Below are 18239 nucleotides of genomic sequence, written 5' to 3' on the forward strand. Positions count from 1 at the left end.
GGATAAATTACAAGGAGGGAAAGAGGTTGCTACCGTCCAGTGGGAAGATTCTTAAAAAAAAAAAAAAAAAAAAAAAAAAAAGCCGGGGTTTTGGCAGGATGAGGAAGTTACGCTCGGAGAGCAGCAAAGACTAGCAAGGAGGCCATCCTCCCGACCCGCCGGCCCTAAGGCACACGGTCCTCCTGAGGGGCTTCGTGGGCAAGAGTTGTGAGGCGAGCCAGGTTCGGTCACAGCGAGCAGGTGAAGGGAGGTCTGCGAACAGCTGAGCACACCGCGGAGTTCGCTGCCGTCGGAGCGGACTTGCCCGAGCCCGGGACGGTCTGCAGGGCGCGCGGGGAAGAAGGCGGGACGCGGCGGGGGCGCCTGAGGTACTCGGGCGGTGCGGAGCGCTGGCGTGGTCCCGCCGGTGGCCGGGCGGCGGCGCTCACGGCGGTGCGGGCTTCCCGAGGCCGCGGGCGGCGTGCTGGCGCTCCCGGGCGGCGCCGCCGCGGAGCTTGGCGCGGCAGCTGGCGGCGGCCTGGCGCGTGGTGACGGCGCCCGCGGGCGGGCAGCGGCTCCCCGGGGCGGCCGGGCGCAGGGCGGCGGCGCTGCGGGGCGACGGCTTCCCGAGGCTTCGGCCCGCACGGGCGGCAGCGGTCCCCATGGAGAAAGACAAAGACACGCCGGTTAGAAACGGGACACACGCGCCGGCTCCTCCCAGCTAATCCGGGCGCCGCAAACCCGAACTCCGCGCGATGCCATTTCCGCCCAACAGGTTGTCCGTCCCGCAGACGCACAGAAACCTGTGTCGATCGGAGGAAAACGGCCTCCGGCTGAAGTCGCGTATGTGTTTTAGCAATTAGAGAAAACGTATCAAAACCCTTAAATCGTTTCGTACTTTGACCCAATTCTCGTTTTAGAATTTTCCCCTAAGGAATAATTATGAATACATACAAAATTTTCATACAGGGTGTTCAATACAGTATCTATAACATGAAAAAAAAAAAACCAAAGGCGAAGAAAATTAAAGAAAAAATGTAAAGAAAAACGGGAACTATCCTATATCCAACAGTAAGATGTCAGTCAGATTATACTCTTTCTTAGAGTAGATATTAGCCTATCAAAATAATGCTGGGAAATAATACCTGATCATATGGGAAAGTATTTATACTAGACGGAATGAAAAAATCAGTTCTCATCCCCATTTGTAATGTGTGTGGAGAGGTGTATACTTATGTGTGTACATACACAGCACACCACACGTGTATAAAATAATGGAGACAAAAACCCCAAATGGTCATCTCCAGGTGATGAGGCCGCAGGTAATCTTGATATGCTTCCCAAATTGTATACAATAAGCATATTTCATTTTTATAATAAACAATACACTTAATAAAACTTTATTCCCTTCTTATGTTCCCATTCTTTCTCCCAAGTCAAATTTCTGAAAATAATCGTATTGTTTAGAAAACTAGTGGACATCAGGTTTTAAGAATGAATGGATGGTCCCCAGTAGTTTATCTTCCTGAAAGGTACTGAGTACATCAGAGTATTACAAAGCAGCTTGTCCCTTAAATATTACGCAGTTAACCATAAGCAGTGTCTTTTGTGAAGTTATACCTTATTTTACTCTAGTAATCATTTCTACTTCAGAAAAAAGGGAGGGAAAAAAGCTTTCTGGGTTTCTAACAAACCTAATTTGGTTTGTTAGACTTGAGAACACAAAGTTTACTAAAAACAGAAAAAAAACTATTATATTTTTGGAACAGATGTTTTATAGAATACCAACGTTTTAACAACATATTCAATAATTGTCTCTTTGACTTCAAAGAACTTAGTGGGAGCCAAATTAAAATGTTACAATGAACTAGTCTAAACATCTTGGTCTTCCATTATAATACATTTAAATTTTTAGCAGTCATTAATACCTAGGAAGTCTGGTTTTTGCTAAACCTTGTCCCAGGAAAATGCATAAAGATGACCATAAAATTATATTAATATAATATAGGGGTGGGATTCCAGGGCTGTGTTGTTAATTTGATACAAGATACATTATAAGTTCCAATGATATTTTTAATTTTTTTTAATGTTTTTTTATTTTTAAAAGATAGAGACAGAGTGTGAGCGGGGAAGGGGCAGAGAGAGAGAGAGAGAGAGAAAGAGAGACACAAAATCTGAAGCAGGCTCCAGGCCCTGAGCTGTCAGCACAGAGCCCGACGCGGGGCTTGAACCCACAAACCGTGAGATCATGACCTGAACAGAAGTAGGACGTTTAACCGACTGAGCCACCCAGGCGCCCCTTTTTTAAAAAAAAATTTTTAATGTTTATTTATTTTTAAGAGAGAGAAGTTCCAATGATATTTTAAGCCGAAGTGACCTCAGAGTTGTCAGGTTGATTTTACTTAATGATGAACAAATCCAAGTTTAGATGTTTATTACAATAGTGCTTAAATCAGTGATGACCTACTCAACCACACCATACTGCAAGTTTCCTTCTCTCTAAAGGTACTGGATAAAATTATCATGTCTAGAGGCATACTTTTAGTAAAAGATTTTCAGAAATAAAATTTACAGAGAACAAATCCTGAGAGGCCAAAAAGTTTGTATTAACTAACTGTTCCTGAACAAAAAGATGGTTTATGAGCTTTTTTATAAAGCATTTCCTCTCCAAAAACCTTATTTTTCACCAAATCAGTTAACATAAACAGGACTGAATACAGATACGGAAGAGCATTTATTTTTGGTGCTATCGTCTAACTTTCATTCTCCATACAGTGAGTCTATTTAATTTGACATTTTTGAGTACTGTTTGTCTCAGTACTGTGCTTAGACACTAAGACCAAAAGATTACTGAGGGTTCCTACCTTTGAGAAGCTCTATCTAGAAAATTGCCTTCAGATTATTAGGATAACTCAGACCCTGGAGCTAATCTGAATCCCTAAATCACCCTTCAGTCCTGCCAAAGCTTTATTTCTCACATTCTTCGCATGAGCTTTCTAATTTCCCATCATTCCTTTGCTCAGATTCATCCACAGCATCCCACTGTCTTCACACTAGCTAAATTATTAGTTCTTAGCCTTTCAGGAAAGTCAGAGACCAGTCTGAGATTCTGATTAAAGATATGGGCTTTGTCCTCCAGAATTATGCACAGAAATGCATACACCATATACTTTATTTCACTGCACTGGAAACTGATTTCCTGAACATAAGCCATGTATAAAAAACGGTATTTACAAAGGATTATACCTCCCTCATATTGTTATTTTTTGTAAAAGAAAAATGGCTTCCTGAAGAAAATTAATTTAAAAGCTTCTAACTGCTCAGTAGTAAATTTCAATTATATTTGGCTTATTGAAGTAAAATTATGATATGGTCTTTGATACAGCAACACATACGTCTTCTTTGATAATCAGTTAGAACTTTTTTCTCCATGGCAACAAGCAGTGAAATCTTTGACTCCCAAAGGTACACAGAACCCAAGCAGAATTCCAAAGAACGCTTTGTCAGGTTAAGGTTACCTCTGTACTGCAACACTAAATTCCTCCAACACTTCAAAAAAAATTTTTTTTAAGTTTATTTATTAGAGAGATAGTGGGAGGGGCAGAGAGAAAAGGAGAAAGAATCCCAAGCAGGCTATTCACTGCCAGTGCAGAGCCCCATGCGGGGCTCAAACTCACCAACCGTGATATCATGACCTGAGCCAAAACCAACAGTCAGACACTTAACTGACTGAGCCACCCACGAACCCCTCCTCCAAGGCTTTCAACCTAGAGTCAAGTAATGTTATTTCCCCTGCTTTCAAATTAAATTAAGACCTCTTGAAAGGCAGCAAACCTCTGCCTAGTAGAGAAAAACATCATATTCTTTTCCTATTTCTTGGTAGTACCTGTTGGAAAGGTAGTGACAGCAGCTGATACGGAAAGTAATGAGACACAGTCACGTGTGGCTAGCCTTCCCTCATCAAAGCAGGAAAACCATGACGTATGCCTGATATGATGGGTGCACATTTGCCCTCAGAGTGCTAGTATTTTTTTTTCTTCCATTTGAATATTAGAGAGAGAAAAAGACAGGATTATTTTGAAACTGTTGACAGTCTTCCAATTTCCAAAAAGGGTCCTAAAATGGAATTCTTTCTTGAGGGCATCAGGGAGCACATGAAAACGTGAAGCTTGATGCACTGAGAGGCATCAATAGTTTATCCAGTTGCATGCTGAACAAAAGTGGCACAGCATCCGTTTTCTTCTAATTCTGGAGTTAGTGGTATTTGACAGAAGCACTGCTTCAATTCTGTTTCATGGACCATATTTAAGAAACTCTATACCACTCCACTCCCCTATCATGTATGATTATTTCTCACCTCTATGCTTTTGTTCTTGGCATTTCACCCATCAAAAAAATGTTTTCTCCCTCCTTACGTCTATTCAAACACTTCCCACCCCTCAAGACCCAGACCAAAGCCACTCCCGACGAGCTTTCCCTGATCATTACAGTCTGAAATGATCTCTCCACTTTCTGAACTCCCACAACAGTAACTACCCAGGACTGTTGGCTCCAAGTGTGGTTCTGAGACCACCAGCTTCAAAAATGCACCATAATCTGTATTTTTACGAATACCAGAAAAAGCTATGGCAATGTCTCCACTGTTTTCCTAAATCCATTCCGCCACTCTTAAAAGAATAACTGATCCCCAGATGGATGGAGAGGGGAAGGCTGACAATGCTCATTAGTTGCTGCAGTGACCAACTCATCTGTTCCTTTCTGTACCCATTTCCAAACAAAACATTTTGATTCGCCAGCTGTGTGTCCTACCTGTAATGTCACTGTCAACTGCTGAATTCACCACCATCATACCTCTACCTCTGGGTTTTTCAACCATTACCTCCCAATTCCATGGCAATCCTGCTATTCTAAGAATCCAGATGCTGCTACCATTTTCAAAATAACTTTACATTCTATGAGAAAGAATTTAAGCAGAGCTTGAAATGAAGGTAAGCATGATTAGAGGGAAAGGGCTATAACTGAAACATCATCTGTTCAAATAAGATATAAAATTATACATATTCTAGAGCTAAGCAGTAACTTGAAGATCATCTCTTTTAATAGACTCACATTGCAGATGGGGAACTGTGGAGAATGAGGTATTTGGGAGCAAAAAACTGAAACTTGAAAAAGAAAGTCTCAAAAACAAAATGGTAGCAAAGTCTTTCAGAGCTAAAAAGGATTGTCCTAATTAGCTTATGGATTCCATATTAAGGGTAAATGAAATTAAGGAGTTAAAAGACTTAAAGAATAAAGAATGAAAATAGCTCAAATTGTAAAAGATGAGACAGATCAGTCATCTAAAGAAATGGCCCAAAAGACTGACTTTGATATTACAAGTATCAATGTGACCTGAACTCAACACCAGTTATACTTATTAATATTAGTTATTATTTAATTACTGTATGCCAGGCACTGGGCTAAGTGTTTTATAGGTATTAAGGCAAATTTATTAAACTCCAATGGAAAAAAATTTGCTAAAGGAGATAGTCCATGGTAACTATGTAAGAAAAGAAATCAAGAAATCAAAAGCTGGCCATCTGTCTGCAGCCTGGTCTAGTAAAAAGGATGCTCTGAAAATTGAACATCTGGTCTGAGTGGCAAATATATTCCTTGGGAAAGATGAATGCATCACACTACCAGAACTTGCTGATTTGGGTCACTGTGAGCTGACTCAATGCCCATGAAGCAACCTTCTGATTACAATTTAGTAGACTGTAGATTTGCCTGTTTGGAGAAAATACACTGAGCCATAAACATTAGAAGCCAGTGCGTCTGATACCTCTCCCTGCAAATTAAAAAACTAGCACTGTAATATTTATACACCAGTATCTAGGAGGCTCGTTAGATGACACAGTTCTCTAGCACCCAGTCACCTTGCTAGATCAACCAATAATCAAGGCCAGCCTTAGAAAGTAATAGCCATGTCAAAGTGACCTGTGAGGCCTGGAGGGGAGGCTGGCCTGCTCTATCTTGTTCACCATCTTCAAACTACAATGCTATGTGATTTCAAACACATACTAAACATACACGTGCACATGCATACAGCGCATGCGCATGTGCGCACACACGAACCATTTAGGAATGAAAATGATGGAAAAAGGAGGACAAAACATAGTGTTTCTCCAGACTCCAGGGCACCACCTTGTGAATTCAGAGCTTTGTTTTTATAGCAGAAAAGGCTCAAGATTGAGGATTGACTGATTTAGAGACAGAGAGAGAGAGAGAGAGAGTGCAAGCAAGGGAGAGGGGCAGAAAGAGAGAGAGAGAAGGAGAGAATCTTAAGCAGGCTCCACACTTAGTGTGGAGCCTGACGTGGGACTTGATCCCATGACCCTGGGATCATGACTTGAGCCAAAATCAGGAGTCGGAAGCTCAACCAACTGAGCCACCCAGGTGCCCCAAGATTGTTTTTTTTTTAGTAGCACCAATAAATATTTATTTCACTTGTTAAAATAAGTTAGCCACCTAAGGAAAAAAAATTCAAGTAAAATTTAGACATATAAATTTATACCAAACAATAAATATCAAAACATTTCCCAGGTGCCTGGATGGCTCAGTGAGTTGAGCATCCCCCTCTTGATTTTGGTTCAGGTCATTATCCCAAGGTTGTGGGATCAAGCCTGCAGCAGGCTGAGCGTGAAGCCTGCTCGAAATTCTCTCTCTCTCTCTCTCTCTCTCTCTCTCTCTCCTTCTGCCCCTCCCCAACTTGTGTGTGCTCTTTCTTAAAATAAAAAAAAAAAAAACACTAAAAAAAAAAATTCCCATGTCTCACACAATACACAATTATTTAAGCGTTCTGGTTTTTGTTTGGGGTGTTTTGTCAGTTTTTGTTTCCTGATAATATCTCCATAGAAGAGAGACCTAGAAATATAGCAAGGTTCTACCATGACTTAATCACAATTTTTGACAAGACTTTAGCTCTCAATCTTACACCAAGAATTCCAAAGTCAGAATGCAATTAGAACTGTCCAGGTTTGAAGATAATACACATAAAAGCTGCACTAATGCTATAAACCTCAAAAATACAATCTTATTTGTTCTACTACTGAATCTTAACTAATGTGAAAGTATTACGAAAATATACTTTTAGTATGATTAACTTTTTTCCAATCAGTAATGGAATTATAATTAATACTGTTTTCAAACAGAATTACTCAGTAAATAATGCATTGAGAAGTACTGCCACCTTTAGGGAGAATGCAGGATTACTGTCTATCTAAAGTAAAATCCAAATATAAATACTTAACCTCTATAAATCCTATCATGGACATCTGGCATGGGACACATTTTTTTTTAGTGGGTTTGCCTTTTGTGATATGGTTTGGTTGAAAAGATCTAAAATCAAGGAGTTCTTTAGGCCCCATTAATCTCTAATAAATAAAGCAATAATTGCACTGATACAAAAGTTAGCCAAGAGATCAGAATGAGCCAACAGACCAGAATGATCAAAATTAAGAATACATTTTTATACAGATGATCATGAGTCATATCAAGATTAACACATATAGTTACAATCCATTTTGAGAAACAAATGAAAAATTATTTCTGTTATTTGCATATGAGGTTGGAGATTTAAAAATTCAGAAAATAGGGGCGCCTGGCTGGCTCAGTCGGTGAAGCATGCAACTCTTGATTTTGTGGTTGTGAGCTCAAGTCCCATGTTGGGTATAGAAACTACTTACAAATAAAATCTTTCTAAAAAATGGAAAAAAAGGTATTTAAAAATTTAGAAAATAAACATTTGTGGTTTGGTATTTATAACATTGTTGCCTTTCACTGGCACTGAGAAAGATTTTTGTACATACCAGAAAGATTTTTATACAAGTCTAAAGGTAAATCATTTCCCTGAAAACTCTGTCACTTCTTTTTCAAATGAAAAAGAAAATTTCCTAATCAGCTGTTATTGGTAACTAGTGGTAATAATTATTATATATATTTCACTTATCTTTTAACTTCAACATATACCATAAAATAAATCAATAACCATGATCTCTTTCTGAAAGCAATGTGAAATACTACATTGTGGTCACACAAGAAACTCAATATATACTAGAAACAAAAAATGATTTAATAATTTGTCCATTCATATGAACAAAAACTATTTGTTTAAATGATAGACAATATAGTAACATGAAAGTTCATGGACCAAAGAATAAAAATATCCAGTGTCCACAAAATTCAGACATGCTGCCATGTGAAAAAGTGGGGGGAAAAAGCAAGGTACAGAAAAGTGTATACAAACATGCTACCATTTGCATAAAGGGGAAGGTATACATTTATATGGTTATATATACATAGGACAGCTCTTGAAAGCCCAAGAAACTGGTAATTTGACTCTGGGGTAGAGAATGAGAGATGGGATAGGAGGAAAACTTACCTTTCACAGAACACCTCATAGTACCGTTTTTTTGTTATTTTTTTTTTTACATGTATGTGTTATTACCTACTAATCTTTAAGAGATAGCTGGCCTCTATTCCTGAATTCTTCATTAACTACACATGTGACCTTGTGCAACCACTTACCTCAACTTTTTCCACTTTAGAATGAGGGTATGCTAAATCTCTAGAGTCCCCATCTGCAATTCAACAGAATTATGGCTCAAAAAACAGCATATACAAAATGCCAGGTGGCTAAAAAAAAAAAATAACTATAAGCCTTACTTTGCAGTGACTTATATAACACAATATTGTAATTACTTACACTTCGGCCTGCTCTGTTCCCATGAGGCTATAAAAAAAAAAAAAAAAAAGGCAACATAGCAAGCAAAAGAGTCTGAGAATAAACTTTCTGTTTGGCAACAATGTTTCTCTTCTTTCCTTCAGGTTAATCCTCCTTTTTTATAGATCTAAACTATGGCTTCGAAGATATAGACTCCTAGAATATACTTGATACATGAATATTAAAAATAATTGTAAAAAGGTAGAATTTTTGCAGTAGAGTTTAAAAATGGATCCTAAGAAAAAAAGCTGAAAAATCACCTCCTATTCCCATAAAGTTAGCCCAAGAATCTCCCAAAATCATTGATAATCTTCATAAACAAGATACTAACAGAATCAGAGTAGCCAAGAGGACAGCAATAGAAGGTTTAGACCAAAGTAGGACACAAAGAGGTGACAGAAAAGACACCCAAACTGACAGCTGGAGAACAGAAAACAGGAAGAGGCCTGGGGATCCGTTCATTCATTATCCCACATGCTGCGGACAAAAACTGTTGGGCCTCAAAGGGCTTAGAGTCTAATCTTGGGGGACACTCCAGTTAAATAATGATGCAATAGTAACACACAGGGTGAGAGTGAAAAATAACTGATAAGGTAAATGTTGTGAGTTCATCAAAGGAAGAGGTCACCATGGGTCGGAGCTGTCAAGAACAGAGTCACAAAAGAAAGAGGATTTTGAACCCTGTGTGATAAGCAACAAGATGATGGCAGCATGGACCAAGTCGGCGCTCGTAGTAGGATGATGAATTTAGTTTTAATCATACTTTGATTTTAAATGGTAACTTTGCAAAACACGTGAGAATCGGGGTTGCCAAATTTTCTCTGCAGACTACTACTACGTAGGAGTGACGACACACTAGCACTGTATCAAAAGTGACTGAACAGGCTAAATACAAGATCACTATGCATCTAGATGCAACTTTTAATAGGGCAGGGCGCTGAGGTATGAGAAAATGTTTGGCAACCCTCTTCCAGTATTTTCTTGCAAGTACCTAGCGTCATTTCCTATCACAACCTTCACACACTTAGGAGTCAGCTCCACCCAAGATACACAAAACCGGGAAATCAAGAGGTGCCAGTTTTACTTTTCTATCGATTAAGTCTGTGAATTGGGGCTAGCAGATGAAATAAAGTGCTGCGGATTTTACTGCATCAGAAGGAATGCCAAAACAATACAAAACAAAGCAAAACACTACCTTCTATCTCCCAGTGATCTAGTAAAGCTAAAAGAATAATGTTTAACCACTTAATATATTAATTTTGGCATAATACATAACTTCAAGGTATTCATTATCTTCTGGATAAAGAATCTGGGTGTGTTTTTGGTAACATGATAAATCTTGTAAGAAATTTCTACACAAAATGTCTAAAATGTTGGCACAGGGCAAGAAAGAATATCAACAAATATAAAGGTTATTAAACAAATGAAGTCCTCAGTGCAGACAATATGTATTCTAAAATTCTATTCCACTCTGCATTTTTGTTACAAACTTTCAAGTGCCGAAATACCTTTATTCAATAATCTTTTAGTGACTTGCTGAGGTGAAAATGGGTATATTGAAAAAAAAGCAATGTTTAGAAACAAATTTATTTAGAAAAAAAGATTTGAAACAAGTCTTAAAAGTTTATGATTTAAAATAATTCTACACAGGGCGCCTGGGTGGCTCAGTCGGTTAAGCATCGGACTTCGGCTCAGGTCATGATCTCATGGTTCATGGGTTCGAGCCCCGCGTCAGGCTGTGCTGACAGCTCAGAGCCTGGAGCCTGCTTCAGATTCTATGTCTCCCTCTCTCTCTGCCCCTCCCCTACTCACCCTGTCTCTCTCTCTCAAAAATAAATAAACATTACAAAAAAAACCACTTTAAAATAATTCTATGCTATGGCAATGTACCTTGTTTTGACATGGATATTCAGTTTATGCTAATGCCCATTATTAAAGTTCAAATAACAAGAAAATGAAACCATTTTCAAAACATTAGAACAGAAAACTTTAAATGTTCCCCCCCCATTTTACTATAGATTATAAGGTTATAATAAAATGTTGTTTTATTATAGCTGTCCTCTTCTAGTTCAAGTCTGTCAGCATTTCTATTATTGACTTTAGTTTTTAAGGGTCCTAACTCATCCATAAATTTACTCTATTAAAACCTGACACAGAAAGTCTCCCAGGAATCCTTCCCTTCAAAGGCAGATTTTAAAAGTTAATCAAAAGTTGGATAGCTCAAATGGTTTACAGTACAACGTCATTACTTTCAGCCCCAAGCAGGGCTGACTTCTTAAAACTCATTCTACACACTCTCCTCAACATCCATTGGTCCGTGCCAGGTGAACAGATTGTTCCATGTCAGTTCTGAAGGGACAAAAACCTCAACTTGTGGAGAATTCTAGCGGCTATCTAAATGGCAAGATCTAAAGTTCCGTTGTTAGGTTCTCCCTTCAGAAAGAAGTGAAAAGAAACTGGGAGAAACCAGTGAGGGCCACAGGAACATATATGACAGTGCAGGACCTAGCTTTTAACTGTTATCTTAAATATTGACCCATCCAAAAAAATGTAGCTTGGCAAAATAAAATCAATATATTTCAATCATCTGTTCAATATTTAATAGCATATTTTCCCCCTTAGAATCTGGCTGTGGATACTAAATTAAGTTTATCATATGGATTATGTCAGATTCTATTAGTTTAGTGACATGGCTTCCTCCTAGTTTTCAGAAATAGTTTCTGCCTTGATCAGAAGCACAGGGACTAAATCACAAACAAATCCTGAACATATGAAAGGTATGGAACTCAACAAACACATCTTGTTCAGTCTCAGAACACTAACAGGTTGTTTTATTATTTTAAGAAGGTTATTTCCTTTCTAAAAATAATCTTTTAAAATAGGTCTTAGAGATTTTTTTAAAGTCCTCTAAATTAGTGCACATTGCCTAATAGTGTTACAATTTAATTATCCAGCATTTCTTAGAGTAAGTAATATCAAATATAAGTTACATTATAGACTGTATAAATGGCAGTGGAGAGTGGTAGTGGTTGGAGCAGAGAATCAGTGCTAGTCAAACATCATTTCCCAAATGAAAAACTGAAATAGAAAGGCAGCAACCTAACTTACACACTAAACCAGAAGAATGTGAGAAATAGTATGATATGCAGAGTGTATTTATCCTTCTTTGCAACCTCTTCATAACCTATGGCTTAAAATATATGTGCACTAATGACTCATAAATCTCGTCTCTGGACAAATCTCTCTCTTGACCTCCAGTCTGTATCTCCTAGTCCTACTAAGCATCTCCAGTGAGATGTCCCATAAGCATCTCAAACTCAACACATCTAAACTTTAGTTCAACATTTCTCCCCAGAAAATGTTCCTCCTCCTATGTTTCCTACCTTGAAGAATGGACTGACCCACCTGCCCAACCAATATTCCCAAACCTGGCAGTCACATTCCTTATTCATCTCCACTGCCTGGAAAACTACACTTCTGAAATAATTATAGTGTCCATATCCGTCTCCTCAGTTTCATTGCCTTACCTAAATTTAGGCCCTTATCACTTCCTATTTAGATTTCTAAAAGTGGCTTCTATTTGATTTCCCCACCACAAATCTTACTCTCTATCCCAATTCAATCTCCTCAATGCTATCAAATACCCCTGCTTAAAATCCTTCAATAACTACCCTTAATCTTGAAAATTTGATTCAAACTACTTACTTGGTACATAAGATCTTTCTTGACTTGGCCATCACTCTGTCTCATCTTCCCTTGGTCTACGTGTGGTCTCATGTGTCTGTACCCACCTGGAAGTTTTTCTGCCTCTTTCAAAACGCAATTCAAGAATGAATTTAGGAATTATGAAAAGCCTTCCCCAACTCCTCAGTGTGCCTTAATATTGCACTTCTGTGTGTCCTTATAATTTGTTCTTTTCTATGATACTTAAGAGGAAGAACTGTGGCACAAAAACAGACACATAGACCAATGGAATAGAATAGAAACCCCAGAACTAGACCCACAAACGTATGGCCAACTAATCTTTGACAAAGCAGGAAAGAACATCCAATGGAAAAAAGACAGTCTCCTTAACAAATGGTGCTGGCAGAACTGGACAGCAACACGCAGAAGGTTGAAACTAGACCACTTTCTCACACCATTCACAAAAATAAACTCAAAATGGATAAAGGACCTGAATGTGAGACAGGAAACCATCAAAACCCTAGAGGAGAAAGCAGGAAAAGACCTCTCTGACCTCAGCCGTAGCAATCTCTTACTCGACACATCCCCAAAGGCAAGGGAATGAAAAGCAAAAATGAATTGGGACCTCATGAAGATAAAAAGCTTCTGCACAGCAAAGGAAACAACCAACAAAACTAAAAGGCAACCAACGGAATGGGAAAAGATATTTGCAAATGACATATCGGACAAAGGGCTAGTATCCAAAATCTATAAAGAGCTCACCAAACTCCACACCCAAAAAACAAATAACCCAGTGAAGAAATGGGCAGAAAACATGAATAGACACTTCTCTAAAGACGTCCGGATGGCCAACAGGCACATGAAAAGATGCTCAACATCGCTCCTCATCAGGGAAATACAAATCAAAACCACACTCAGATATCACCTCACACCAGTCAGAGTGGCCAAAATGAACAAATCAGGAGACTATAGATGCTGGAGACAATGTGGAGAAACGGGAACCCTCTTGCACTGTTGGTAGGAATGCAAATTGGTGCAGCCACTCTGGAAAACAGTGTGGAGGTTCCTCAGAAAATTAAAAATAGACCTACCCTATGATCCAGCAATAGCACTGCTAGGAATTTACCCAAGGGATACAGGAGTACTGATGCACAGGGGCACTTGTACCCCAATGTTTATAGCAGCACTCTCAACAACAGCCAAATTATGGAAAGAGCCTAAATGTCCATCAACTGATGAATGGATAAAGAAATTGTGGTTTATGTACACAATGGAGTACTACATGGCCATGAGAAAGAACGAAATATGGCCCTTTGTAGCCACATGGATGGAACTGGAGAGTGTGATGCTAAGTGAAATAAGCCATACAGAGAAAGACAGATACCATATGTTTTCACTCTTATGTGGATCCTGAGAAACTTGACAGAAACCCACAGGGGAGGGGAAGGAAAAAAAAAAAAAAGAGGTTAGAGTGGGAGAGAGCCAAAGCATGAGAGACTCTTAAAAACTGAGAACAAACTGAGGGTTGATGGGGGGTGGGAGGGAGGGGAGGGTGGGTGATGGGTATTCGGGAGGGCACCTTTTGGGATGAGCACTGGGTGTTGTATGGAAACCATTTTGACAATAAATTTCATATATATTAAAAAAAAAAAAAGAGGAAGAACGGTTTCTTACCTCTGTAACCCTAGCACCTAAATCAGTGCCTTACACAAGGCAGGAGCTCTTTATGCCTACTGAATGGATGAAGCTAGTCAATCTATGAAATAGTAAAATCTGAAGAATACTTATAAAATTCCTTGATTTTTGATACCTGGGCAGGCCTCACAGGGTGGACAAAAAGTTTAATTTGCTTATTATTACTGACCTACCCCTAGATAATATTTTCAAATGATTTATTCAGCTTCTATTCAATGAAAGTTCGTTCAATTGAAATCTTCAATCTTTAAAAGGCAAATAAACACCTCATTTCAAATACAACTAGTCCTACAAGTAATAAATACTTTAATTAGCATGTGGTATAAAGGCTTGCATCACTCAAGGAGCTAAAAGGGAATCTGGGTTAATTCAACCTAGCAAATACCTGTTTGCCTGCATGCCTAGGGCACCACCTATGCATCAATACCGGGTAAACAAATCTAGCTGCCACCACCCAGTGGCCCCCAAATCAACTGCAGTCACATCAGCATTAGTGTGAGTGTGGGGTAATTGTTGACTCCCATCCTCATGGAAATAAATGCAATAGACAGAAGGGAGAAGCCCATTACTATTACAGAAAAACTAGAACTACAGACGAAGGTCTATGAGGATGTAGAAGATTCTAGGACCCTGTAACTTCTCTGCCTTTGCTATCTCCTATTTGCCTATACTGATAAGCTATCATTCATCCACTCATCCAACAAATATTTTTAAAGCATTACCATGTCCCGAGTATTGTGCTAGGCGCAGGGTCTACATAACTATCCTCACCCAGTCTCTTACATAAATTTCTCCACTGGGAAGACAGACATTAAACAAGTCAATGCACAAATACAAGCATAATTACAAACTGTATTAGATGACAAGTAGGAAAGGAATATGAAACAGAACTACAAGGGAGACATACTTTAGGTTGTCTTTCTTTAGAAGTGACAAGCTGACACCTGAGAATGAATAAATCAGTCAAGTAAGGAACATACAGTAACAGCACATCTGTGTTTTAGGAAGATAATTCTGACAGCAGCATGGAAGACAGATTAGAGAGGAGGTCAGTTACAAGACTAATACAATAGTGTAGGTAAGAGATAAGAGTCCAAACTAAACTACTAAAGATGGAGATGGCAAGGAAGAGCCAAATGTAAAAAACAGTCACAGGAAAGATGAACAGGCGTTGATCACTGATTACGTGAAGAGTGTGAGAGAAAGAAAAAAAAAAAAAGTCCAGGTATTTCCTAGGATTCTAATTAGTCTAGGCAACTGGGAGGGTAGGAGTGTGAAGAATTGATACAGGGAACACATAAAGAAGGAACAAGTTTAAAGGGAAGATAACAAGTTTGGTTTACTGAGTTTTTGTTGCATTTAAGATACTGGAGAAACATTTTATAGAGATGTCTGACATGCAACTTTGAAATCAAATGGTCTTATAATCAGGAGAACAGCCAGGCTAGAGAACAGGTTTGGGGTCATCTTCACAGAAATGATAACTGATCTCTGGAAGTAAAGAAATCACTGAGACGGTATAAAAAAAAGAAAAAGGACTCAGGAAAGTTTGATCCACATTTAAAGGCCTACTAACAAATGCCAAAGGCAAGAAAGGCTCAGAGTTCACAGAAGCATCAGTTCAATAAATATTTATTAACATCCACCATGTTCCAGATGCATTATAAGATGCCAGGGGTATGAAGAAAAGATAGGAGCCCTACCCTTAAGATGCTTATAGTCTAAGAAAGAGGCACAAATAGATCATTTCAATACAGTTATTGATGAGGTTCTATAGAAACATACTCAGGGGAAACCTAGCCAAACTTTGGAAGTCAGGAAATACTCACTGGAGGACATAGTGTCTGATGTAAAGCTTCAAGATTAAGCAAAATCATGCAAAGTTAGTAACGGCAAACCAGATGAAATCAAGAGAATGTTCCTAGACTTTTAGAATCCTGAGCAGGATAATGGGTATGAAAAGAACTGGAAAAACCTGAGAGGCTAAAGTGATTTAAACTGGAAAGTTATTCTTAGACGAAAATAAAGATGGGAAAAGTGGTCAAGGGGTTTTGGATAGGAAGTTCACAGAATGTTTTGGGAGAAATGTTACAGAAGAGAGATTGGAGGAAGCTGCCAACTTGTATGAGGATTTAAGCTTTATGTAATTGTACCTTTCTATCTCCTTATGAAATTTCTGTAAAATAGTAAATAGGTTCATTATTTTCCAAAGATTTTTGGAAACAAAGATGTTTGTTTGTTTTTGATGCAATACCATGCTGAGATTATCCCAAGGTGACCCAGTTATAAGTGACCGTAAAAATCTGGGAAAAGTAAATTTGTAAGTATTAATGGTCATGAAGAGGTCAAGAATGATGAAAAGCGAGAAGCCACCAGATGTAGCATTTATGTGGGCATTGATGTCCTTCAAGTGAACTTTTAATAAAAATGTAGATGTAGAAAAAAATTGCAGATGGTTCACAAGTGAGTGGTATAGGCATGGCACTATATTGTTCATTCATTCAACAAATATTTATTGAATGCCTACTATGGACCAGGAACTGTCCTAGGCCCTGAGGAATCAATGGTGATCAACACACATATCTAAGAGCTTTATAGTCTAAAGGAGAAGGAAGACAAGGACATACAAAGTTATAGTGAAAGTGGTGCTAAAACAGAGCAGTATGAAAGCACGTGGAAGCCTGACAGTGAAAGGAAGCAGGAACAGATGGCAGTAACTAGATTGAAGGTAGTATGTAGGTAAAGTTTACTTTCTGGCTGAAAGGAATTTGAGCATATTTGTGGGCTGAGGGGGAGAAGCTTGTGGAAAGGAAGACAGAAGATGGGGAGGGGAAAAGAGAGGAGGGTTGTTGAAGGAAGGTCTTGGGGGAAAAAGGGCAGAAGTGTTGGACTTGGAAAAGAAGAACACTTCTTTCTGCAAAGAATCAAAGAAGGAATAGAAGACAAGAAAGTAAGTGTGATGCAGAAGGGGAGCATAAAGAAATGTCTCTACCTTTTGCCATGATACAGGCTAAGCTGCTTCTTACCAAGGGAACAAAAATACAGCTGGAGGCTTTAAGGACAGTGCAAAAGTTCTAAAGTAGGCAATGTGAGAATTACATAAACAAGATAACTAATCAATCCCAATTTCTAAGATTACACAAATGACAGAAGCAGCAATATCAACAACTAATATCAACAATTAGTTGCCTGCTTTTTGTTGAGATCTGGGAATGGAATAGGAAGTGAAATGTGAGCTGAATTTCAAAGAATTCAATAAACATGAATTAAACAAAAGTAAACCTTTAAAAGAACCAGCCAAAAAAATCACTAAATGTGCATCCATACAGTGTGCAATTGATTATGGATTACTTACAGCATATACAGTCAATACAGCACTGCCATGAGTTTGAATCTGTCACCATCACTGAGTAGCAATGGCAGAAGCTAAGAGGTTCACACAAAGAAGGCAGGCAACAGAAGCCAGCAGTAACAAACAGAGAGGAGCTCACAGGTAGAGAAACTATACAGATCAGAAGATGATGTAATGGGAAGGAAGCTTAAAAGCAAAGGTATATTTGTGGACTAATGATAAGCCTGAAGATCCCTGATGTCCTGTTCCTGCCTTCCGTTTTCCTTCCTTCAACATTCTCTAAGCACCTGTTATATGACAACTACACTGTGAGGCACTGGTGATGCAAATAGAAGACATAATTCTTGCTTGTAAATTCAGAGTATGTTCATGTACCCATAGCCTAATGTTTACAACAAAAGAATAAAACCAAAAGCTGCTTTGAGTTTCTATACTCAAACTATACATGCTTCTATAAAACAGCCACAGAGAAGCAAAATTATATGAAAGCTTCAACAAATTCTTTAACAATCAGCAGAAGGTGCTATTAAAAGTGGCGGCAGATTAAAGACCATAAAATAGTATGTTTTACCTTAATAAACTGCTGGGTATCTTGGCTTTATCACGGATGTTACATCTGACTTTTCATTAAACGGTTGGATTAATGCCAACAAAAAGGCAACGAACCACAAATGGCAAAGCAAGATAACCAGACACTGAGTGCTAGAAAGTATTTCAGAGCAAATTGATAATAATTTTAGTGATTACTACAACAGTAATAATGCATAT

General features: G+C 38.6%; 1 protein-coding gene across 3 annotated transcripts in view; it reads right to left on the reverse strand.

Moving 5' to 3' along the window:
* Positions 1–593: 593 nt before the first annotated feature.
* ZNF800 (zinc finger protein 800) overlaps positions 594–18239 on the reverse strand; it is a 47091-nt gene continuing 29445 nt past the window's right edge. Inside the window, exons 6-7 of one of the 3 annotated variants that reach the window (XR_006964898.1) lie at positions 8545–8597; positions 594–611 (exon numbers count right to left, since the gene is read on the reverse strand). Coding sequence is in view for 2 of the 3 variants with exons in the window: in XM_047094776.1 (XP_046950732.1) it covers positions 8719–8749 (31 nt within the window). In the remaining variant the exon portion in view is untranslated. Of the gene's footprint in view, positions 612–8213; positions 8598–8624; positions 8750–18239 lie in introns of those variants that run through there. The other 2 variants (XM_047094778.1, XM_047094776.1) reach the window with 2 other exon arrangements.

This window comes from Lynx rufus, unplaced genomic scaffold (assembly GCF_022079265.1).
Source record: "Lynx rufus isolate CCGP_SWC_20201006 ecotype Redwood Valley unplaced genomic scaffold, mLynRuf1.p SCAF_4, whole genome shotgun sequence".
Classification (NCBI taxonomy): Eukaryota; Metazoa; Chordata; class Mammalia; order Carnivora; family Felidae; genus Lynx; species Lynx rufus.